Genomic DNA, 23840 nt, shown 5'->3' with positions numbered 1-23840 from the left:
ACATATTTTGAATCCTGGGAGGGGTTATCGAACTGGTCGTGTCATTGCTTTCTATTCGAAATCAGATGGGGTCGAGCGGACCGCGAGGACCGCACGGCCCGCGGGAGTTCCACGTTCATCCGATCGAGGAAGCATCGAGCGAGACAAGTCGACGAGTCAGTAACCCAGTGAGCCTGTCTGTCTGTGTATATAAAGGAGCCTGTGCACATTCGTAGCATCAATCCATCCATCCACCTCTGGGCATCCAACCTTCCTGTTAAGCTCGGATAAAGGAACCTGATATCCGCTCCCACCCGATACCGACAGAAACCCCACGTCAGCCCCACGTTCTAAAGCTTGAGATAAAAAGACTACTATAAAAGCTCCACCTGCGTAATCCTCACAAACCTGCTTTCCAACTACACACTACACCTCGACTCACCCAATTGAAACCCCGTCCCCCCCAAAATGCCTGGAGAACGCGTCGCCTTCATCGGCCTCGGCAATATCGGCCGCGTACGTCTAGCCCTAAAAAACCCCCCAGTACCTAAGAAAAAGAAACCCTCCCCCCCAAACTGACCAAAGAAACGCAGGGGATGGCCCTGAACATCGCCCAGAAAGGCCCTCAATCCAGCCTCACCCTGTACAACCGCACCACCGCGCGCGCAACTGCCTTCGCCGCCACTCTAGACAACAAAGCCCGCGTCGCAACGACACTCCCCGACGCCGTCAGCAGCGCAGACATCATCTTCACGTGCGTCGGCGACGACGCCGCGCTCGAAGCCATCATCGAGGGCATCCTGGCCGAGGGGGCGGACGTGTCGGGCAAGACCTTCGTGGACTGCTCGACCGTGCACCCGGATACCTCGCGGAAGGCGGAGAAGGCGTTCGAGGCGCGCGGGGCCGCCTTCGTCGCGAGCCCCGTATTCGGGGCGCCGAATATGGCGGATGCGGGACAGCTGATTGTCGTGCCGGCGGGCAAACGGGCGGCGATTGCGCGCGCGGCGCCGTGGTACGAGGGTGTCACGGCGCGGGCGACGATTGACCTTGCGGAGAATGGCGGGGATGTCGATGTGGGGAAGGCGGCGACGCTGAAGTTGTTGGGCAATACGTTTATTTTGAATACGGTTGGTGTGCTGGCGGAGACGGTGACGGCGGCGGAAACCTCCGGGCTGGGGGTGGGGCCGTTACAACAGTGGATTGAGTTGTTTGCGCCGGGCCCGTTTGCGAAGTATGCATCGCGGATGGTGTCGGGGGATTATTATCAGCGGGAGGAGCCGCTTTTCGCGGTGGATCTCGCCAGGAAGGATTTGAGGCATGCGTCCGGGTTGGCGAAGGCGGGGGGCCAGCGGATGAGGAATGTCGAGGTGACCGATCATTTGCTGCAGATCGTGAAGGCGGAGAAGGGGGCGAAGGGGGATATTGCAGGTGTCTATGGGGCGGCGAGGAAGGAGGCGGGGTTGAAGTATGAGAATCAGTGAATCAGTGATGGTGGTGAGATACGTTGGTATTGGCATAGAAGAACCGGGGGGGGGGCAAGAGATGGAAGATAATTAATATGCAAGTAACATTGGAGTGTTTTTTGAAAGCTATTTTTTCCCCCCCAAGCCATGATTATTACAAGCCCATTTCCTTTTCAAAGGTCTCCCGAGGCTAGCTAATTGGATATCCGAACACAGGCAAAATGCAGGGGAGAAGGCAACGTTAGACGCGTTAAGATATTTTGTACAGGGAAAGGGAAAAATAAGAAAAGAGAAAATGGAAAAAAGTGAGAAAGGGGCTCATAAATCGCGTTGGTTCAAAGCAATCACAAAGCAACAACGATTACTCCTGCTCAGGGATCGAAGCAGGAGGAGCAGTCTCGGCAGTCTCGTGCTGCTGCTCCTCCGAGATCCCCTCCTTGGGCTGGGTGGAACCCTTGATGTCCTCCATGATGCCATCGGGGGCCTTCCAGCTGGAGCTCTTCCAGGGAGGACCCGCAGAACGTACATGGTATCGACCTCCTCGAGAGTGCGGCCCTGGGTCTCGTTGACGAAGAAGAAGACCACGAAGACGGCAGCCAGGTTGCAAGCAGCAAAGACATAACCGTAGTTGAAGTCGATGTTGCTGTTGATGAAGGGGGTGAAGAAGGAAATGAGGAAGTTCCAGGTCCAGTTGGCTGCGGTGGCGATACCCATGCAGGTGGCCCGGTAGCGGAAGGGGTACATCTCACCACAGATGGCCCAGACAATGGGACCCCAGGTGGTGGCAAAGCCGACGATGAAGAAGCAGGTGAAGACAATCATCGCAACACCGGCAGGGTGCGAGGTGGGATCGGAGTGCAGGACCTGGTGACCGACACTGGCCCAGATCAGGAAGCAGATGAACATCCAGGCAGCACCAACCATCAGGGTATTGCGGCGACCATAGTGCTCAACGATGTACAGACCGGGCAGAGTCATGCCGAAGTTGACCGCACCGAGAATGATCTGAGTGACGAAAGAGTTGCTCAGGCCAACGCCCTGGAAGATACTGGTTCCGTAGTAGAAGATGAAGTTGGCGCCGGTCAGCTGCTGCAGCGACTGCAGAACAATACCAAGCATGGTCCGGTAGAACATCCGAGGTCCAGTGAAGATCTCATACCAGGGGGCCACACCCGCGTTGGTCTCCTCCTCCAGCTTCTGCTTCATGTCGTTCATCTCCTGTGCAACCACCCGGTGGTTGAGAGGGACACCGTACAGCTTGGCCATGACTTCCCGGGCCTCCTCCGTGCGGCCGTGACGGTAAGCGTAACGAGGGGATTCGGGGAGGAACAGGGTACCGATACCCAGGATCAGAGGCCAAGCAAACCCGATCCCCATGGTGATCCGCCAAGAGCCCGTGTTGTTCAGACGCTCGGTGCCGAAGTTGACGATGTAGGAGATGAAGATACCGAAGGCAACAAACAGCTGGAACGCGCTGACCATAGCACCCCGGACCTGACGAGGAGCAGACTCACTCTGGTACATGGGGACGACGCTGGAAAGGGCACCGACCCCCAGACCCATGACCCAACGACCGAGAGCAACCTGGTACCACTTGTCGGTGGCCGCGATTTGCACGATGATACCGACGATGTTGATCAGAGCCCAGAAAGAGATGGAGTATTTACGGCCGATGCGGTCCGCCATAGGAGCAGCCACAAGAGCGCCAATCATGGTTCCAATAGAGAGCTAAGCAATCGTTAGTTTCACACTCTGTTTTTCTTTTTTTTTTCTTTTTTTCTTTTTTTCTTTTTTCTCCCTTGCGCGTGATGCATAGCAGCTTCGGCGACTCCGGGGGAGGGGGAAGACATACCAGACCAACAATGAGACCGTTGCGAACGTTGCTGAAGAAATACTGCCCAGTCGTGTGGTTATACTCGGCGAAACGACGTTGGAAGTCCGTCATGCTTGTGAAACCCGCGATTTGGCCTATTACAAGTCAGTTCGCGCTGTTCCCCGTGAGGCAGTCAGGGCTGCAGTGCAACCATACCAGTAGAGTAACCGAAGATGAATCCACCCATGGACACACACAGACCGAGGATGAAGGATCGCCATGTCAGATACTTCACAGGGCTATCGTCGATGATGGCATGGTCCTTCTCGACAGCGGAATTCGAGCGTGCAGGAGTAGGGGCTTGTGAAGAGAAGTGCGAATCTGGGGAGGCCTTGGCCCGAGTAAACACCTTGGTAACACCCATGATGAGCAGCAATGAATGGATGTGGGATGAAGAAATAAAAACAAGGAAAAGAAAGAAGAAAAGGGAAAAGAAAAAGGTCGTGAGAGCTGAGGGACAGCGTTTATTAAATACACCAAACCAGCATGTCCCCCTTTGGGGGGAACCATGGCAAAAACTTACTGGGGGCCCGGATCTGGTGTCCCACGTTTGTCCCGGTATGGGGCAGAGGAAATTGCATTACTCCATGGGCACATCCGACTCCGTACTGCCTGCGAGTTCTACCCGGTGGAGAAGGTGGAGCAAAGGGATTCTAGCGCTGAATGGGGTTGTCCACGTGAGGCTGCTCAGCCCGCAAACAGTGCATTCCTGGGCGTGGCTTCTATATCGGGTGCAACCAGCTCTGTTTGAGGCCATGCTGGGTTGTTTGGTGTTGTGTTTTCGACGTTCCGGTTTATTTAGAATTTACCCTTCTTGATGTTTTTGTTTTGCAAAATTCCCCAGAGGCCAATGCTGGGGATGTTGGGAGCGTCGAGGGTGTTGTGCTACCGGCCCATGTCTGAGATCTGCATGCCACATTTGGAACGTTGGCATGCCCTAGACGACTGAGCCAAGCTGCCATTGCCACCTTCTAGAAACCTTCGCGATTGAGAAGCCGCCCACTGAACCATGCAATTGCGGTCCCTGGACCCAGCCAGGATGTCTTAACTCGTGGAGTCTAGAGCCCAAGACCCAACGACCTCCACGTATCACCGCGTCATGGTGACCTCTCGGCTCGAGTTAAGGAATCACGTTACGCAAAGACTTTTTCCCCTTTTGCCGGCGCCACTACAAAGGGTGGGCGCACTACGTACAAAAAATTTTCTGTTAAGCAACGCCGCTCTCGGTGGGTCGAGCTACGGATTCTTTGGACCCCACGATCACCGAAGCTTAGAGGGATTCTTTGCCCTCTAGAATAGAACTAGACACAGCTCAAGTTGCAGAAACCTTTCTCAATCTCTTGGAGAAATGACCACCCCTTTTATAAGATGCTCCCACACCCCTCGTGCGACAACTGATAAGAGGAAAGTTCCAAGCTCCAGTCTTCGGCCGTCTCCCGTGCAGAGATCGGGCTTTTTTGCTCCACTCTAGCCCAATCGGCACACCGAGTCTTGCTACCAACACATCCCGAGCCCGAGCCCACGACAAGGCAATGTTTTGATAAAAGGCCATGCTCTGATCACAGGCTCAATTGCGAAGTAGATTGGCAGCGTGATCAATACCAACCCCTAATTATAGTCCGGGTGGCATGCCCTGAGGCGAATTCGAGTTGAGAGCAGCTCGGCATCCCGAAGACGGGGATCTGCGCGCCAACAAGGGATGGCTTGGACTGGATCGACTGGGTCCAATGGCCGAAACCAGCCCATTTCTCGACCCACAGGGACCCCTTTCCATGCTGAATGGTCCAGGGTTTTCAAGTCCTCGAAGGTATCGAGGAAATTTTCCCGCGAACCAGCAGGATGCTCCTTCCTCTTACGATATACTTTACCTGGGCCATTTTGACACCCGCCCAGGTACACCTTTATCTTAGCCTTAAATCCCATCCCGACAGTACAGGGTCTCTCCAGAGGAAACCTTAATCGACGTCCTTTCGACTCTGATCTTGGCCTGCGCATTCTCCCTCATCCTCTCATCCTCCCAACCCAGCGCCGGAGACTGCAGACCAGCACATCAATGCAACCTGGCGCAGAATAATCTCAGTGGGTCAAAATCTTAGATGTTTTCTACTGGCCCCGCCCACGGAGCGTCCAGCCCACTCAGCGCACATAAACCCAGACCCACCTGGGCCGACCTCACATAGGCTCGGTCGACCAAGTTTCCTATGCAGCCAAAGTTGCATGGCATGCACGTTTTGACAACACGGAACTCATACTTGGCCCATACTCGGCGAACCAGAAATCCCCGGGCTCGCAGGGACCCCCCCCCAGATCGGAGTAATGCGGATGCCTTCATGTCATGTTATTCCTCACCCGATTCGCGCCCTCTCGTCACGCAAGGCTCTCCCCCGACAAATTCCCGAGCAGAGGTCCATGGAGACTGGTCGCAACCAGTGAACCTTGTCTAGCGCATAATACTGGATTAGAACCCTTAGGGAAAAAAAAGAATCTAGTGGCTTGACTGTACAACGGGTTACTGGCAGCCCTGGTCGCCATTTGTAAATATCGCCATGGTGGAAAGACGAGGCTTTCCCTATCCGACCGTATGCATGCAAGGTCCGTAGTGACTGTGGCGGCTCGAGCCCGTTGGGGGGGGGAAGAGGGATGCCGATGCAGCCACTGAGCACGAGAGGAGTTCGAGCATGCGCACCACAGACTCAGAGACGGCCCTTGGGTATTTGCCGGAGGGACAGCTATTCGAGTTGGAATTGAGTCCATTCCAATTTGCGATCCATGAGGCTCTCGCTTTCCGAGAACGATCACGGCCGATATGGTGAGTGGCCTAAGCTTGGCTTTGGATGTCGTGCAGCGGGCAGCTGTCAAACTCTACGGGCTCTGGGAGCACGCACGACATGGGTCGGGGCAACGCCCACGGTTTACGTTTCATCTTATCAGAGGCAATCAGGGGGGGCGGATCCACCTGGACCTCGTAAACACTTGCGAAAAAAAAAAATAGCTTCATCTGTATTTGGTATATGCAGTATCATGAAGTCAAGAACTTTTTGGTCCTGTTGACTAGGAGCTGAGCCCCCTAATATCATAAAAAGCGGGTTCACAACCAGGGTCCACCAAACCCAGGGTCGGGGTGAACCGCGTAATTGGACGCAAAACAAACAAAAGAAATCTCGAACGCCTGACACCTTTGTGCACCCGGTATTGAACCCAATCGACGAGATTATGAATGGTCGTATCATCACCCGCAAAGGAAAAAGACCTTAACGGCGCTGGGTCTTGCCCATACCACGCTTTCCGGAGAACTATGAGATGATTAGCATAAATCCATGCAAAGAATAGAAAAGAAAAGCGAAAACGAAAACGAAAAAAGGTTCAAGGGGCGAAAGAAACATACCAAGTGCTTGGGAAGCGCGGCGGTGGTGTGACGATCAGCTTCGCCCGCACGAGCCATGCGGTTCATCTGCTTCTGGCCGAGCTTGAAGAGACGCTCCGCCTTGCTACGGTTAGTCTCGTCCACAACACCATCATTACGACGATCAGTAGCAGCCTGGCTGCGGGCACGGCTCTTGGCGCGAGCGATCGCCTGGTGAGGGTCGTCCAGGTCCATCGCGTCATTGTCACCCGCATCGTCGCGGGTGAGGGGCGACCGCGCACCTGGCTCTGGGAGCGGGCCCGCGAGCCAGCAGCATCCACATCGTACCCGGCCGAGTCCAAGCCGCGCTGCATCTCGGACAGCTTCTTGGCCTTGGCGCTACGGGGGATTTGTGCCCGGTTCTTGAGGGACTTGCGCATCTTGGCCTCGTTGCGGAGCAGCACCCGCTTCTCCCGGATGAGGTCGGCCTTCATGCGAATGTCGGCATCCTCGGCATCCTCCACACTCTCGTCCGAGTCATAGTAGCCATCGGCCTCCAGCTTCTCCTCTTCTTCCTCCAGAGCAGCAAGCTTGGTCTCGATGTCCGGGTCCACGAAGTCGTAGATGTTCTTGCCGTTCCAGACTTCGGGGATCTTGTCGTATTTCCACTCCGGATCGGCCAGCGTGTAGTCACGCTGCATCGGGAAGGAGTAGACACCGGCACCGCCTTCAGCCTGCTCACGGTCGGTCTCGAGCTCTCGTCGGTTGGGGTCGTTCTTGTCGTATTTCTTCAGGTTCTTAACAGCCTCAGGGATATGAGTCTCCCGCACACCGCCCATGGGCTGGGCCACGTGGATCCGAGCGAGGACATCGCCCAGACGACCACCGGGGGTCGCGGACGCAGTACCCGACTTGAGTTTCTGTGACACTCGCTCCGCAAGAAGCTTGTCACAGGCAGCATTCTTGACGGCGGTCACACCCTCGGTGGTGGTGCAAGAAACCTGGAGCATCTCCACGTCGCCCGACTTGAGGATTTCTTGGATCGCCTGCTGCTGCTCGGGGTCCAGGTCCTCTGGGCGGCGGACATCGATCTTGTTAACAACGAGGTACACAATCTTGTTGGCGAAGAGAGGCTTGATGCTGTGGAAAAGCTTGATCTGGTCGGTGACAGAATATCCACACTGCTCAGACAGATCCATGAAGTACAGAATAGCGGAACGCAAGTGAGCAACGGCAGTGATGGACTGCATTTCGATAGTGTTCATCTCCTCCAGGGGATGGTCAAGAATTCCGGGGTATCAATGGCCTGGAAGCGCAGGTATTTATAGTCGAAGTGACCGACGAACAGGGACTTGGTGGTGAAAGCGTAAGGCTGGACATCGACATCTGCACGGGTAATGCTGCGCAAGAAGCTGGACTTGCCGACGTTGGGGTATCCACAAATCAAGAGGGTTCGGGTGTTGGGGTCGATGGAAGGGAGACGGCCCAAATGCTGACGAACCTGCTCAAGGTAGACAAGGGGGTCTTTCAGGCGACGGCAGATGGTCGCCATGCGACCGAGGGCGGCGCGCTTCAGTTGCTTGCATTGGAAGAGCGACTGTGCGTATTTAATCAAACGGACGTAGTCACGGCTGACAGTCTCGATCAGGTGCTAAATCACTATTAGCATATACTTAACATGTCGTACAGATTAGGTCGCAACAAACCTTTGCCGTGCTAACTTGTCCAAGCGCGATACGAAAATGATCGGCATCGTAAAGAGTGTTCATCAAATCCTTGTCTGTGGAGGATTAAACCCCGCTCTGAAACAGTCAAACGACAAGAACTTACGGAAGGGATGAATATCTTGCAATCGAGGGAATCCATCGAGAATGGCTTGGAACTTTTCGCAAAAGGTCTCTTGGGTGTATTTGACCTTACGAGTATAGAAACCTGGCGGGTGAAATTTTTGATTAGCGATGTTGCTTTATCGATAACCGCGATAAGTGTGTGTTTTTTTTTCTTTTGGGATCGGACTGGCCACCCGATGAGAAAGGAGGGGAGTTGGCGTTGAATGGAGGAGCGTATGTTTACCTCTAATACGGCTGATCTTGAACCCAGCCCGGATTTGGGTGGGCAGCTGGCGCTGAGTCCGGCTGAGGACGATATCCAAGAATTCCGAGCTGCTGGGCACAGGCGCAATCTAGCGGTGAAAAAGAATCAGCAGGCTATTCGGGGAGGACAGAGACTGGGGAGACCGAGAAGGACAGGGGAAGACTCACATCCTTCCAAGTGGTCTTCATGATGGGCCACGGGAGTCAGGAGGTGTGTTGACTCTGTAGTGGAAGTTGGTTCGAGTGTTTCTTCTTTCTCCACAGGAAAAAAATCATCGGCCTCCATTTTTTTCTGCCGGGCGGTGGAAATGCGGGGCCCAAGATTGGATAGCCGATACTTTAAAAAAGGATACCCAGGGCCGTACGATCTGACCAATCAGGACTCCCCACTGCGCAGCTTATCATTCCAGTCCTTCAGGGCTGCAGGCCTCTGTACCGTTTGTGTACCGTTTGTGAAGTCCTGCTACTGTGCACTTCAAGCTAGTGTTAACATACCGTATATCAATACGTATATCAATACTGTCATGCTATCTTAATATTCTAAAAATTGAACACCTCGTCACGATTTGTAGATTGAGCATTCCACTAGGATTGAGTAAATTGAGAATAAACGAACTCAAGGTATATCGCTATGCCTATAGATTGGGTAAGATCTACTGGCAAAGGCTGGAACAGAGGTAAATTCTGCTCTTCTAAAAATCTCAAGCGTGCCAAAATCACACCTATCGGCCACGAAACTCCTTAAACACCTCCTGGACAGAGCGACCAGCCTTGATACCCGCGGCGCATTTCACGTCAGCATCAGCAATAGCAGGAACCAGATCAAGGACTTTCTCGGCAAGATCCCTCGGAATGCGCACCACACCATTGAGGTCTCCAATGATATAGTCACCAGGGGCTACCCATGCTTCCTGGTTCTCAGAGTTGAGACGGACAGGAACATTGACCTCAGATGGACGACAGACTTCGCCTCCAGCAGTCGTCCCAACGGATTTGGCAAAAACAGGAAACTTCAAAGCGCGGTGCTCTCCTAGATCTCGAATTCGGCCGTCTACTACCACACCCGCAGCATTGAGAATCTGCGCCCGGAGGCTCATCAACCCGCCGTATATAGCGTTAACCTGAGGTAAGGGCTGGGAGATAAAGACGACCGCACCGTTGGGGATTTGATCAATCTGCGATTCGAGGTCTGTCAATGAATATTCTGCAAGAAGCCTTTCGCGGACAAGAAGGCTTTAGAACCCATGCATACGTAGTTCCCCTGGAGCTTTGGTGCATCCTGGTCCGACTTCGGAACAAACTTGACCGTAAAAGCCTGTCCAACAAGTTTCGTTTCTCCGGCCTGGAACTCAGGCGAGTACATTGTCAAGCCCTCAAGGAATCCTCCATTGGGATAGTTGAGCTTGGATAGGCCATCTGCAACCTGCATTCTGGGTCAGTATGATGATGCGCAGCGCCATATTTGAGTCTTTCAACTACATCACATGTACCCCATTTAGAGAGACGCTCGATGATGAGTTTCGGGTTGGACTCCATTATGCCAGTAAATGCTATTTGGTGTAAGAAGTAGCCTGTGCGGATCCAAAGTCGTCTGATTTTATAGTGTCCGTGTGATTGTCAGCCGGTCCGTTGTTCCGTCGGCAAAAGGCCGAAAGCTCGACCGTGGAGAGCTATTCGGCCTGCCCCCCGATTTTGCGTCTTCAATTTATTTTCATCGCCCATGCAGATGTTTCCAGTTGGTGAGTCACCGGTCGGTGGGTTTGGCAGTCATGGTGTCAAGCTTTGCAGTAATTCCGAGGGATTTAAACAGCACGGCATAGCCTCCTCGCCGAATCCCCACTGGTCATGGTTGAAGCGTTACTTGATAAAGGGAGAAGCAATGATTTCTGTGCTACCTCCTTCAGCGGAGACACCAGAATACTGGAGCTTGGCTCTTGCGATACGCTCCAACCACGCTAATAGCGTTGCCGCATATAGCGGTACGGTAGCTGTGTCTGTCAATTTCCGGGCCGTTACTGGAAGAGGACTTTGTAGTCCAGTCACTCCAACATTAGGGACGAATATATCAATTGCCGGCGTTGTTAGAGAAAATGCCCCGGCCACGTTGGCGGCCGTTTACTGAGGGCTTTAAATTTGCCCTATTTGATATCGATATGACACAGGCTACCTCAGAGGTCAAGATTTCGATACTAGAAGGCTTTTGCATCTATAGCCTCCAACACGCAGCTCTCTGATAGAGGATGACCTGACCTGAACGACCCGGACCCGAAAGTCAAGCGAGCCTCAGAGGGATCGCAGCTTGAGCACTGGGACGAGATTCTGGGACTCTTTTGAAGAACATCATGGCAACAGCTCAGCCCTTGAGGGAATTTGGATGTATAGGACGGAGCAATAGTGCAGTCAATACACTCCCTTTGAAGGCTAACGCTACCCTACAAGTCCAAGGGCTTGCGGAGACTAGTCAATTGAATTTTGAATAGATCAGAAGTGATGCTAAGCAGGTCTTTCATAGACTCAGTAGCTTATATATACGACTAGCGATATGAGTAGCTGTGGCACCACTCAACTTGGGGCACCAGCGTCATTCATGCCAGCAATGGGAGCAAAGTTCCACATGTATTCATCCTCCGGGGCAACTTCGAAGTCAAATCGCACTAGATCCTCCTTATAGGGGAACATGAATGTGCTGGTTACCCTAAAATTATGGTCAGCCTTTTTCGCTTCACAGGGTCGAAATGGACAGCCAACTCACCAGCGGTGCGCCTTGCTGGCTTGATACGCTTCTAACGCCTGGAGATTTTCATGAAAGCTAAGAAGTGCAATCTCGAAGCCCTTGCTTCTTTCAATGGGGTCGGTCAGAGGCGGGCCCCCGACGACCAATCGGTGCCCCTTGACGCAATCCAATCCCTTTAATTTTCTGAGCTCTCGGACGAATGCATCTTTGTGTTCCTGGGTGATTTCAGGCCGGAACTTGAACATGACTTCAATAGAGCGTTAATATGAACCTTGCCATCAGGCTCTAGAATATGCTACCCACCCATATGTACAACCGTCATTTTGAATGCGGCACTGTAGACACTCAACAAGAATCAGATCGAAAGAGATCCAAGAGGAAAATTGTGAACGAGGCTTTGTACAGACCGAAGCGTTCATTGCCATCGGCCGAAATCTCCATCGGGGCGGGGCCGACGGCGTTCTCCGACGTTCTCGCAGACCAACGACAACCAGGACTTGTGGTCTTCATATTGATTCTTTTCTATAGACTTGAACTTGAGGATGCCATTTCGTGGTATGAACGCCGAGTTCGATGGGTCCATGATGCTGGAAACCCCTTCTCCATCTCTGACCTCGCCGATGACTCGCCGACACGCCGCCTGTCTTCGCTGCCGGCGTCGGAAACAACGATGCGACGGGCAGCTCCCCGCTTGCGCCAACTGTTCTCGGGCCGGAGCCGATTGCCTCCAAGGAGTGACATCTCATAGCCTATCGCGTAGGTAAGTAAAGCATGGCTTGGAGCCTGCTACGATACCCCATTGACCTGTACCCAGTCGCATATACTATCTCGAGAACCGAGTGAAAGAGCTCGAGGGATACGAACAAGCCCGCGGTAGGAACGTCAGTTCGTCCTCTGAGAGCTTCGTGGGTAATATAGATGAGAGCACGGCTGTACATCGCCGCACATCGCCAGCCCGCGTGGTCGAGAGACCGGACTTGTCTTCGCAGCATGTTCAAGTACCAGAATCATCACCGGTGACTCAATCACCACCAGGATCCGTCCCTGGAAGCATCACTAGGGACCAGCCAATAGCGCACGAAGTCGGACTACTATCTCTGGCAAATGCCACCGACCCAAAATACCTTGGACCCTCGTCGGGAGTGGCCTTCGCGCGATTAATCTATGCGGGTGCCCCGCAGTCTCAAGGGCTGCCCTTATCCCATATTGACACGTTTAATACCTCCCAAGCGCAGAGATCACTGCCCCCTCAACCAATAGAAGCCGTTGATCTTCCTCCGCTTGCTGAATGCCAGCAGTATGCGGAGGCCTCTTTTGAAGCGATTCTTTTTCTACCATTTCTAGCGTACGATGATGTCTTCACGCTCTTGGATCACGTACATGCCTTCAACAAGACCGGGTCATGGAGCCACGATATGCCGATAACCATCGCATTTGCCCAAGTATTCTTAGTGCTGTCTCTGGGCGCTCGGTTGCTCGAGACGAAATTGAAAAGTTCATTCAATTCAAGCCCGTTACTCGAATCTGGCATGCGGTATGTCAACCAATGTGATCTTCATGAGAGCGTGGAAGGGATTCAGACTCTGCTCTTGGTGACGGTGAACAGCCTTTATCATCCCGCTGGACTGAATGCATGGCATTTAGTACATATCATAATCGCAAGTTGTCTGGATCTGGGTCTTCAGCGCCGGGTCAACCGTACGTCAGCCCTCAGATACCCCTTCTCTATCGTTCAACAATCATAACTCAACATAGGACCAAGAACAGCTGAAACAGAGGTACAGCGCAAGCGACGCTATATTCGGAGTGGTGTATTCTGGTCCGCGTATTCACTCGATCGGAGTCTTACAACCATTCTTGGCCGTCCGCTCACCCTGAGAGATGAGGCAATTGATGCGGAATTCCCTGGTATGGACCAAGGCTTTGAAGCGGAAATGGGCGCGCTCGAATGGCCTCACTCTGGAATCAATGGCAAAGAAAACGGGATAGGTCCATATTTGGCATGCATTTATTCGCTACGATTCGACCGCATTGTGGCTGAAATCAAACTGATGCTGTATCGGGTGTCGCGTTCCCCCAGTCGATTTCCATGGCCCACCAATATGGATCATTGGCAGAGTGAAGTGGAAGCCTCGTGCCATTCTCTTCTTGAGGAAGCTGAGAACCGTCAAAGGGGCCGTCACAAGGGAGATGCAGTCTCACTGTCGCTTCTAGCTGTACAGAAGCTGCAATTGAAGCATCACCAATGCATGATGCTGCTTTACCGACCCAGTCCTCAGATCACTCGACCTAGTCGCCAGGCAACTGAAAAGTGTTTCAACAGTGCTGTTGAAATTATTCGCACATCCGCCGACCTTCATCGCTTTAAGAATATGGATTGCACGTGGTTGTCCGCGCACTCAATATTTGTAGCCGCAGTCACCGTGTTCTATTACATTTGGGCGAAGCACGAAGGGATAGCTTCTATGGTTTCCCCGCGGTGTCTCGAGGTATTGGAGACCGCGCCCCAATTACTCCGGTCTTTGAGTGAAACATGGCCCGTTGCAAAGGAAGCGTCTGGAAAATTAGAAAGTCTGATATCTGCAATCAGGGACAGTCCAGACTTGCTTTCTCAACAGGGTCCATCCAACGATAGGTCCCAGGCTGCAAACGGCACGGGGTGTCATGGTGCTAGCGCTGAGGATAATATCAGTAACAATGGAAACCAAACAGACTCCTGGTCCCAGCAAGGCGCTCACTCTCTAGTAGATGAGCTTGGAATCTTACGAGATTTCTTTGACCTGGGCTGGTTGGATACTGTTACATTGGATCCTCTGCCTTTTCCTGTCAGTTAATCTACAACTCCATACGTTTTGCAAACGAATAGAAATCTCCATACGACCTCCGAAAGTCGAATGCGCCAACTTACGACAGCTGGATAGAACAGAAAGATAGCCCTCTATAATAGACCGGGCGAGTTCCGGCAAAGAGGCGGCTCGACCTCCCGCCCAGGGTCACGGGTCAATGGGAAAGCTTCAAAAGTCGGATCAAGACAAGACTCCTAAGAAGCTGAGGAAAGGCAAGAGCACAGACTTGAAATCCTGGAATGATTCCAGCAAGCGTCCTCACAAGAGCTGAAAGAACAGTTAGCATAGGCGATTATGAATGTGGAGTTGAGAAAAAAGACGGAGGTGGGATAAGCTCTTTGGTGGAATGTCAGACTAAAGAGGGAGAACGAGAGAGTCTAGATTGATCCCAAGGCTTAGGCCTGGTTTTCCAAGTCACTTTACACGAGAAGTGAAGACTATCTGGAAGTGTACCGCACCCGTATCTCTTGGTCCGACGCCTATTTCTACAGAGTCATCTCTCTCGGACGATTCTCAGAAGCCCTACTAGAGCCAAGACGTCACAGGCTTACGAAGAAATACCAAATGGAGGACAATGGTTCGTAACTGATCAGCAATCCGAGGGATGACTACGGGGTATTACTTAAAAGCCTGAAATTGAAGATGGGGATCAAAGAGAGCATCCCCTGATTGTCGAACCCCTACAGTCTGAGAATACTGGGCTATCTACCCCGTCTGACGCAGTAAGCCGAGCCTACAATACGGATGGCTCGACCGTCTCAAATCCTTATTCATCAACCGGTACAGACGAAGAATAGGATGGAGAGCCAGCTAAGGCTTCGGAATAGAGTGACTGCGATGTGACAGGACGCCAACATTTGGAGAAAGCTTACGAAAGTTGCACCTCTTATGGGCAGTGAATAGATTGCTTGATTATTACGGCGTTGGTCAAGGAGTGTGCTATAGAAGGCCTGACCCTATTGCTACCAACTGTTTTCTCTCATTCTTTATGCTTCGCAAGATTTCGACAGGAAACCTGGGCTCAGACCATTTAGTTCAAAGCTACGCACGATTTAAAATGCTCCACCAGAGAACATAATCGCTATACTGAATGGATGGCGCTGCCGAGATGAACTTTGGTAGACTGGCCGGAATTCAGATCCAATCGACCAGCCAATTTTAGAGAAGTTACCGAGCTGATACGCTTGGACAGAATTCTGCGTCATCACCTGAAGAACGTTTCATGAACACGTCTAGGCCCAGATGGGCCGAGCCCACTCCTTGGAAGTCAAATGTCTACCTTGATGTTCTTCAATAAGTGAAAAGATACGCATAATCAATCGAGATGCCAGGAGGCTGCAAGAATGGAAAGGGCTACTGACTCTCTTACTTGGATGGCTAGGTGCATAAATACTGCCTTCTCTTTGGCTGAATGTGCTAGATCGAAATTGATCGACTTGTCCAACTTTTGGGGGGCACAATCGAGGTATTTCGTAGCGTTAATATGATGTGAAACAAGCTTTCTTAGACCAGAGCCGCCTCTAGAGACTCAGCCTATTCAACCAAAGAGTTCGATCAGATTGATAATGTTCAACGGAATGATCTTTCCCCAACGTCCTTTCTTCAATACTGTGAATTCGTTTTGGTTAGTATACGTATGGATCCGGGCATAAATAGCCCTGGAGCACTAGTGAAACATGACTAAGCCAAGGCATAACCTACCCAGGTACGTCATGGGGCTCTGGATCTCATCTCACAGATCGCAGTACTCGCCCACTTCCACCACACCCCAGTTTCACAATGAACGGGGACGCCCAATCAGGCCACGGGCCTGCATCTGGTCCCAGCAGTACCAGCCAGAGAAAAAGGTACGCCCCGATTGACACAGCATCCCCAGACTCGAACCCCAACTCACCCCAGCAAGCATCCACTGGGCACCACTCAACGTCGGCCTAGAACGACGACTCCAGACCTTCTTCGTGCTCTGCCACACTCTGACAATCGCAATCTTCCTAACGATCTTCTTCTTCACCTGCACAATTCCACTCTTCTGGCCGCTCCTGCTCCCCTACCTCGTCTACATAACCCTCTTTTCCACTGCCGCAACCTCCGGGCAGCTGAAAGGCCGCAGCCCATTCCTCAAGTCCCTCCCCATATGGAAGCTCTACGCCTCATACTTCCCCGCCCGGCTGCATCGGGAGCAGTCTCTCCCCCCAACAAGAAAATACATCTTCGGCTACCACCCACACGGCATCATCTCGCACGGCGCCTTCGCTGCCTTCGGCACCGAAGCGCTCGGCTTCTCGAAGCTCTTCCCGGGCATCACAAACACTCTGCTCACGCTGGATGCGAACTTCCGCATTCCGTTCTACCGCGAGTACGCGCTTGCGATGGGGCTAGCCAGCGTGTCGCGGGAGTCGTGCGAGAACATCCTCACGAAAGGCGGTGCGGATAACGAGGGGATGGGCCGGGCGATTACGATCGTTGTGGGCGGGGCTCGCGAGTCGCTGAATGCGCAGCCGTATCACATTTCGCTGGTGCTGAAGCGGCGGAAGGGATTCGTGAAGTTGGCGATTCACACGGGGGCGGACCTGGTGCCGGTGCTGGGGTTTGGGGAGAATGATATCTATGACCAGGTGGACTCGGATCAGCATCCGTTGATTCATAAGTTGCAGATGCTGGTGAAGCGTACGATGGGGTTTACGATTCCGCTGTTCCATGCGCGCGGGGTGTTCAATTATGATGTTGGGCTGATGCCGTATCGGCGGCCGCTGAATATTGTGGTTGGCAGGCCGATTTCGGTGATGCAGCAGCAAGATCGGAACAAGGTCGATGATGCTTATATTGATCAGCTGCATGAGCAGTACGTGACGGAGTTGCAGCGCTTGTGGGATGAGTACAAGGATGTCTATGCGAAGGATAGGGAAGGCGAGCTCGAGATTACGGCGTAGGAAGGTAGTGGTGCTTTTGTAGGGAGCCTGGGGGGTTTCTTTCATCTAGTGAAGTCTATGTTCATACTGCATTCTCATTCTGACGTAGGTACATTTTTGGCATTCTATCAAGGCATCCTCAGATACCCGGGTAGCATATGTTCATCGTGAAGGGAAAGATCAAGGAAATTTCAAACAATACAATGCTGCTAAGATCATAGGGCTAGACCAACAAAACAAAGCATTTCAAACAAGAGCGTGAACATGAATGGTATATACAAGATGGAGGGGTATCAGATTAATAGAGAAGCGTCAGTATAAGCACAAGAACGAGGTAGCTTCAGACCTCGTGGAATTACAGTGGGGGGGGAATTCGGGGCAGTGGCGAAATTGGGGGTGATAGACTCTGAGGGAGCAGGAACCGGAGGAACAGGCGCAGGCATCTTTGGAGTTGGTGTAGGAGTCGACCTGGCTGCATTGAGAGCAGAGACCTCGGCAGTAGAAACACGTCGGCTGTCGATCGAGCCGCGCTTCACATGCCCGATCTGAATCATTTCGTCGAGCATTCGGGAGACTTCATCCATATTCTTGGTACGGTCTTCCTCCTTGTCCTTCTCCTTGTCTGTGGCCTCGGTCTTATGAGGCGCGGAAACGGCCCGTGGGCTCGAGATCCTGGGACTCGACACTCTGGGACTCGACACCCTGGGACTCGACACTCTATGCGTTCCCCCACCGGATTCAATTGGGCCGTGAATTTCCGATGCAATGGACTCTCGGGGACTCTTCATCTCGGGAGATTGGGCCTCGTTGGTAACAGCGGCATCACGGTGTCGGGCAGCGGATCTCAGAGCAGAGAGCATGCGATCCTTGTCATCAAGCTGGATCCGGAGCTCGTTGATCTCGTGGTCCTTCTCGCGCAGCAAGGTTGTCATGTCCGGATACTCAGCAATGGTTGCGCTGGAGGGTGTCTTGACACCCATGGACGACGCGCGGGAATTGCTCGACCGTCGAGCTTGAAGAAGGCGTCGCTCAAGGGTCGAGATGTATCGGTTCTTGTCGCTCAAATCGGCCTGCAATGCTGCGACTTGGCGCTGGAGACTGGCCCTGCCATCGCCGAATTCACCCATGTCCTCATCCTCGTCCTGAAATGAGCCACCGGGGTATGTTGTTGCGGTGTCGGTGCTGTTCGTGGACATAAAGGACATCGGCCGAATCGAGGATGTGTGGGCACCCAGGGTAGAGTGACTAGCCGACGACCGAAGGGAGCGAGTGCCAGCATCAGTGCCGGACATTCTTGAAAGACGCCCAAAGGCAGAGGACAGACTGTTATGATTGTTGACTCCAGTGGATTTGGAGCTCAGAATGAGACGGTTGAGATGCTCGATCCGTTCCTTGAGGGCCGTACGGGCCAGTTGCATTTCCAGTACCTGCTCCTCATGCCGAACCTGGGCCTCTTGTTCAAATTTCTGCTCGTCCCATTTGAGCTCCTTCTCTTGCTGTGCCTTGGCCTGGGAATCAAGCTGGGTCCGGAGGCTCTGGATCTCCATGCGATAGCGTTCGAGCAGAACACGGCTGCCATCGCCGCCGCCGGCACCATATGCTTCCTCGGCCTTCTTCGCGTGGCTGACAATGCTGTTTTTGGCTCGCGCAGCGAACTTGAGAGTGTTGATAGTTTCGCCAGACGTGGCGTTCACTCCAGATACCAATTGGATCGTACAGAGGATACTAACAAGAGAGTTACCGGAAAGCGCGCCCTGGAGCAACCTGGTCAACTTGCTATCTCGATAAGGCAAGTGCCGGCCTTCTTTATCGGCGGCGTTTCCTTGCTTGTCCTTCGCATCAGATAGCTTCGAGATGATATTGCCCAAAGTGAGCAAACTCTTGTTAATATGCGCACCCTCGGTTCGGCGCTCCTTATCATCGGCTGCACGCTCGGAGCCCGCTAAATCAATCAGACTCAGAGTTGATACGCGAACACCGCCAGGCGCGATTCCAGATCTTTTATCCTGCGAGTTGCTGGAAGGCACACGCTCTCGACTTTCGACGACGATTTGCACAACAGCGTGACTTCGAGAACTGCGCGCGTTGAACTGGGTGCTGCTAGTCCGCCGGGCATGGTCTCCGCGCGCGATAACTCGCAGAAGCTGGGTTGGACTCTGAACAATCTCTTCTTTCAGAGGCGTCGCATATACGCCTCGCTTGCTGTCCTCACGGAGCTTGATCTCCTCCTGGGGTGCAGGAGCACCTCCGTTCGTATTGGGAGGAGCAGAAAGCAGATCATGGATCTTTTCGTTGTAGATTTCAAGGTAACTGACCCGCAGCAGAAACTCCCGATGCGGAGTTTCACGAATGAACGAGAAGATATCGGTGATAGCGAGCGGGATAACACCGGGCGAGCTCGCGGTGCCTTGCATCGAGAAGGTCTTTCCAGTACCGGTCATACCGTACGCAAAAACGGTTCCATGGTAGCCCTCCATGACCCGCCGAACCAGCCGTTTTGCCGCAGAGTCGTAAACTTTGGCATTGTTTTCATTTGCCGTAAAGACATTATCTGTCCCACCCCGTTAGCAGTGGCCCATAGCCAGGAATGCGAGACGCAAAGCTTACCGTAATAGTAGTCACCTCCATCCTTCGCGCGGTGGGAAATGAGACTCTTCCGTCCGTCTACGGACCATTCGCCGTGATTGCGCGGGGTTTCACCCGCATTGCCATCCGGCCGCACACGTACACTCACAATCACATTCCCCTTCGACTCCTTCGGTCTGGAGCTCGACTTGACCGTGCTCGCTCCACTGGTCTCGTTATCATCTTCGAACGTAGTCGCACTCGTCGAAACAGAGCCTTGGGCGGAAGAGCTTCGGCTGTGAGAAGGGGATCCCTCAGGGTCGCGCGCGTTCATGATGGAGTTCCCATCTCCGTTGCCGTTCAGCAGGGAGGGTGTCTTGGAGCTGCGGTAACTGCTAGTGGTGCCGGTGGAAAGTCGCGAGCTTCGCTTCGGCTTCGCGCTGCCGCTGGAACCAGATATGCCCGAGACAGTCGAGGCAGTCAACGGGCGCGTTGGAGCTTTGGGCGGCTGTGGAAATGAGGCGATGCTGATCGTCCGGCGCAGAGTTTTTTCAGGGCTCCCCGGCGCGCCCCCGCTGGAGGCAGAGCGCACCGAGCTGAGATTGGAGGTGGAATTGGAGGTCGAGAGGGGGGAACGGGCCGCAGAGGGGGGTCTCGGGCTGGATGGAGAGCGCAGTTTTGAAAGTTGTGGTGAAGCCGCTCGGGGCAAGTCCCCACCCGACGACAATACTGAGGTAGTGCTTTTGCGAGGCTTGGGATTAGGGAGGGTTGGTAGAGCACTTGTTGGTGGCGGGTTTGGAGCCGCTCGCGAGGGAGTAGGCAGGGCCGATGTGGAGGCCATGGCGGTGTTCAACTCGCACGAGGCAGGAGGGCTGCCTGCACAGGTCGGCAAAATAGCGAGGCAGTATTTCTTTGGTTGTTTAGGTCGATTTCATGCAAGAGAAGGCGCGACAGCCATGCGGGCAGGGATTGCCGGAGAACACGGGCGACAGAACCTGACAGACTCTGCAATTAGTCAAGCCTGCTCAACACAAACGGTCCAGAGATCTCAAAGAAAGACAGTATAGGGTTCGCCGGGTACCTACCGGTTTTCCACGCTCGTTGCGATCGCGACGGGAAACGTGAAAGTCGGGGAGCGCCACTGCCGTTAGGAGAAGTTGGAAAGAGGACGGGCTTGAGATGCAAAAAGGGACTCGACAGCAACGACGAAAGGGAAGGTTGGGGCCACCGGAGAAAGCGGGAATCACGTTGGAAGCACTAAAGGGAGATTGGACCCGATGGAGTGTTTTCACTGGAGATACGGGAAAAGGCCATTGTTATTTCAATGTTATTTTTATTTTACAATTCGAATCTGGACGGGTATCCTTTCTCCCTCCTTAAGTTGCGACTTGCATTATGACGCTGTGGTACAGGCTGCCCCGTACATGATATGTCCGTATGGATTGCTGGGAGCGTCGATGGTCTACTCCAGGGCTAGAATCCCCCCCCCCTCCTCCTTCGAGCCCCTCCTGAAAAAAACGTTTCAGTGATGCGGCTTGGGACCAATGCCGGCTATCGGCCCCAAGGTCTGGAAATACAGAGGGAGAAAAGGGGGTTCACTGGCTTTCCCTAGCTCCCCAGGTCCGGGAAGGAGTTGATGGCGTGGTGCTAAACGAGTCAATCACGGTCTAAACCTTGAAGGAGTCAAGGCGCGCTCCTTCCTGGGAAGCTCAGACCAATGGCAGGAGTAACAGGAAAGGGAGTGGAGGGGGGAGTTGGTCAGAGCCCAAAAGCCAGGAAAAAAAAGGGGGCGAATCGAGTGGCTTTCTTCAAAGCGCAGTGGAGTCGAGCCCGATAGTCGGGCTACTGAATGGAGGAGCAAACAAAGGAAAAGGAAATTGGGGGTGTTCGTGTATTCCCCATAAAGAAAACTAAGGGGGGTTTTAGGCTTAGCGCCGTGTCCCATGTGCCTGCAACATCGACGATCCTTATTCCCTAAATCTTCAGCGATCACCGTACCTGAACTCTATTCGTCGACTGGGCCGTGTGGCTTTGTATTGCTACAGTCCATTACGGAGTAATCCGTACTGATCTATATTAGTGATTCACCTTACCCTAGTCTCCCTCTGTTCTTCTACATCGTGCTTGATCCAGGTTGTATCCGACGGCTACCCCTCCTTATCCATGGGGGCTTTCCTTACCACGATCCTGCAGTAGAAGATGCAAGGGACCCCGTAAAATACCATTGTGCAATTCTACCCAGATACCGCATCAATATGCCATCATGAGGGACCGGAGCTATTGAACAGTGCAATTGGACCGTGCAACTTGACAGGTATAGAGGCGATAGGGTCGTGCGGGAGGGGGCTTGATATCTCCTGTGTACGAGAGCTTGGCACTGCCCTTGTCATCCTGCAGCTATTCCTCACTACGACAGCGGCGCGCCACGATCCAACGCCTGAGAGGTTGGCAAAGAATAGTTCCCCAGCCCTGCATGCATCGCGCAGTTGCTTCCTCACATATGCCAGGCATAAATCAAGTGACAGAAATTGGAAGGAGATTGAGGCGAATCAACTCGTGGGCAAGCAATCAAGATCGAGTCCCACCATGCCCGCCTTCCGTAATGTTCGAGTAGAGGGGAGGGGGAAAAGGAAAAGAATGACTGTTATTTTATCACGATAGCTGATGGGCCATTGACTATGCATCTAAACGTGGTCATTATTTCATAGCGCCAAAGTCCAATTGCCGAGCCGCGTTCTTGAACGGTCCATCGTCGATCTGCCCGCCACGTCGACTGAGATCATCGCCCATCTTTTTAGCCCCCGACTTCTGCTTCTGCGGGAGATCCTCATTTCGAGTCGGACGCGGATCGATCGTCCACCAATGGTGACGTAGAGCCTCGACGGCAGTGATCCGATTGCGCGGATCCAGCGAACACATAGCCATCAGCAGGTCGGCACCCACCGGGCCTGCGGTAGGGAACTGCCGATAAAAGAACTCGCGGCCCTGCAGGGGGACTATGCTTGCGGGATCGGTGGGGATGTAATTGGGTAGTTTAGAAACTCCTGGCCAATTGGCTTCTGTTGGGGTTCCGAACGCATCGCAGATTTTGGAAATTTGATCTAGATCAGTGTTCCCCGCGACAAAAGGTACGCGGAGGAGTAGCTCGGCAAAGACCATCCCCATCGACCATACGTCCACGGCACCGGAGTATTGTCGCGCCCGTAGAGCAGCTCGGGTGGACGATACCAGCGAGTGATGACTTGGTGCGTCATGTTCAGGTATGGGTCTGCAAAGGATCTAGCTAGACCAAAATCAGCCAGCTTGACCTCACCGTCCGAAGCAATCAACAGGTTGTTTGGCTTGATGTCGCGATGGAGCACAAAGTTCTCATGGCAAAACCACACACCGCGGGCTAACATGCCCATCCAAGCCTTGATATCGGCCAAGCCGTATTGGATGTCGGAATCCTTGATCAACATCTCGAGATCTCCACGAGGCAGGAATTCTAGAACCAGATTCAGGTTCTGATCCTTAGATGAAAATACATCATGGAGCGCAATGACATTGGGATGGGAGAGCTCCTGCAAATATTTCACCTCGCGAATCGCGTCCATGGTGAGGCCGTCTTTGTATTCGGCATTGACTTTGATCTTCTTAATGGCGACCTTGGAAGCGGGGTCATTTCGGAGGTAGCCTAGGAATACGACAGCGTATGTGCCTTCTCCCAATTTTTTATCTTGGAGTGTGTCTGTCAGTACATCGCGCCAGTCGATTTTCAAGAAACCAACCGTTACCTTTCACATATTTCTGTCGCACGTCCTCATTTAGCTGTTCTGTAAGCTCCTGGTCTGCTTTCGCCAGTGGCTTTGATGTGAACGCAGGGCGAGGTGGCCAGTCTGTAACTCCCGCTCTTAATCTGAGAGTATTCGGCGACGCAACAGTCATAGAAGGTGATCGAGAGGCAAATGGTGACGCCGCCATGGCGAAGATGGGGAGATGCTGGATCCGCCTAGTAGTCGCATGAAATGTCGAAGTGGAGAGCGAACCTCCCGG

At 53.1% G+C, this 23840-nt stretch overlaps 9 protein-coding genes across 9 annotated transcripts; 3 read left to right on the top strand and 6 right to left on the bottom strand.

The window, feature by feature from the left end:
* Window positions 1-447: 447 nt before the first annotated feature.
* Window positions 448-1460, top strand: N7468_005366 (NAD(P)-dependent oxidoreductase; the record flags this gene model as incomplete). The annotated part of the gene is made up of 2 exons (XM_058474663.1): window positions 448-495; window positions 573-1460. The coding sequence occupies 2 exons, from the start codon at window positions 448-450 to the stop codon at window positions 1458-1460; spliced, it is 936 nt and encodes a 311-aa protein (XP_058330403.1).
* A 300-nt stretch (window positions 1461-1760) lies between these two features.
* On the bottom strand, window positions 1761-3679 carry N7468_005365 (sugar porter family MFS transporter; the record flags this gene model as incomplete). The annotated part of the gene is made up of 3 exons (XM_058474662.1): window positions 1761-3170; window positions 3295-3410; window positions 3472-3679. The coding sequence occupies 3 exons, from the start codon at window positions 3677-3679 to the stop codon at window positions 1761-1763; spliced, it is 1734 nt and encodes a 577-aa protein (XP_058330402.1).
* Window positions 3680-6566: 2887 nt separating this feature from the next.
* N7468_005364 (putative GTPase NOG1) lies at window positions 6567-8940 on the bottom strand (the record flags this gene model as incomplete). The annotated part of the gene is made up of 8 exons (XM_058474661.1): window positions 6567-6608; window positions 6701-6889; window positions 6961-7926; window positions 8001-8309; window positions 8365-8438; window positions 8489-8590; window positions 8732-8840; window positions 8920-8940. The coding sequence occupies 8 exons, from the start codon at window positions 8938-8940 to the stop codon at window positions 6567-6569; spliced, it is 1812 nt and encodes a 603-aa protein (XP_058330401.1).
* Window positions 8941-9473: 533 nt separating this feature from the next.
* N7468_005363 (RraA family protein) lies at window positions 9474-10180 on the bottom strand (the record flags this gene model as incomplete). The annotated part of the gene is made up of 2 exons (XM_058474660.1): window positions 9474-9926; window positions 10004-10180. 2 exons carry the CDS (start codon window positions 10178-10180, stop codon window positions 9474-9476), a joined length of 630 nt encoding a protein of 209 aa, XP_058330400.1.
* Window positions 10181-11313: 1133 nt separating this feature from the next.
* N7468_005362 (Dabb family protein) lies at window positions 11314-11730 on the bottom strand (the record flags this gene model as incomplete). Its single annotated transcript, XM_058474659.1, has 2 exons — window positions 11314-11446; window positions 11504-11730. 2 exons carry the CDS (start codon window positions 11728-11730, stop codon window positions 11314-11316), a joined length of 360 nt encoding a protein of 119 aa, XP_058330399.1.
* A 297-nt stretch (window positions 11731-12027) lies between these two features.
* On the top strand, window positions 12028-14319 carry N7468_005361 (uncharacterized protein; the record flags this gene model as incomplete). Its single annotated transcript, XM_058474658.1, has 4 exons — window positions 12028-12245; window positions 12300-13019; window positions 13092-13183; window positions 13241-14319. 4 exons carry the CDS (start codon window positions 12028-12030, stop codon window positions 14317-14319), a joined length of 2109 nt encoding a protein of 702 aa, XP_058330398.1.
* A 1791-nt stretch (window positions 14320-16110) lies between these two features.
* Window positions 16111-17261, top strand: N7468_005360 (uncharacterized protein; the record flags this gene model as incomplete). Its single annotated transcript, XM_058474657.1, has 2 exons — window positions 16111-16178; window positions 16235-17261. The coding sequence occupies 2 exons, from the start codon at window positions 16111-16113 to the stop codon at window positions 17259-17261; spliced, it is 1095 nt and encodes a 364-aa protein (XP_058330397.1).
* Window positions 17262-17533: 272 nt separating this feature from the next.
* On the bottom strand, window positions 17534-20646 carry N7468_005359 (putative kinesin family protein (KipA); the record flags this gene model as incomplete). The annotated part of the gene is made up of 2 exons (XM_058474656.1): window positions 17534-19791; window positions 19848-20646. The coding sequence occupies 2 exons, from the start codon at window positions 20644-20646 to the stop codon at window positions 17534-17536; spliced, it is 3057 nt and encodes a 1018-aa protein (XP_058330396.1).
* A 1856-nt stretch (window positions 20647-22502) lies between these two features.
* On the bottom strand, window positions 22503-23768 carry kin28 (TFIIH complex serine/threonine-protein kinase subunit KIN28; the record flags this gene model as incomplete). Its single annotated transcript, XM_058474655.1, has 3 exons — window positions 22503-22906; window positions 22975-23523; window positions 23582-23768. The coding sequence occupies 3 exons, from the start codon at window positions 23766-23768 to the stop codon at window positions 22503-22505; spliced, it is 1140 nt and encodes a 379-aa protein (XP_058330395.1).
* Between the last annotated feature and the right edge of the window lie 72 nt (window positions 23769-23840).

The sequence above is a fragment of the Penicillium chermesinum genome, assembly GCF_028974085.1.
Source record: "Penicillium chermesinum strain IBT 19713 chromosome Unknown utg000004l:1.0-3345178.0:1.0-3348027.0, whole genome shotgun sequence".
In the NCBI taxonomy this organism is placed as follows: Eukaryota; Fungi; Ascomycota; class Eurotiomycetes; order Eurotiales; family Aspergillaceae; genus Penicillium; species Penicillium chermesinum.
Note: the sequence above shows the minus strand (reverse complement) of the source record. Positions and strands in the feature narration are given on the sequence as shown.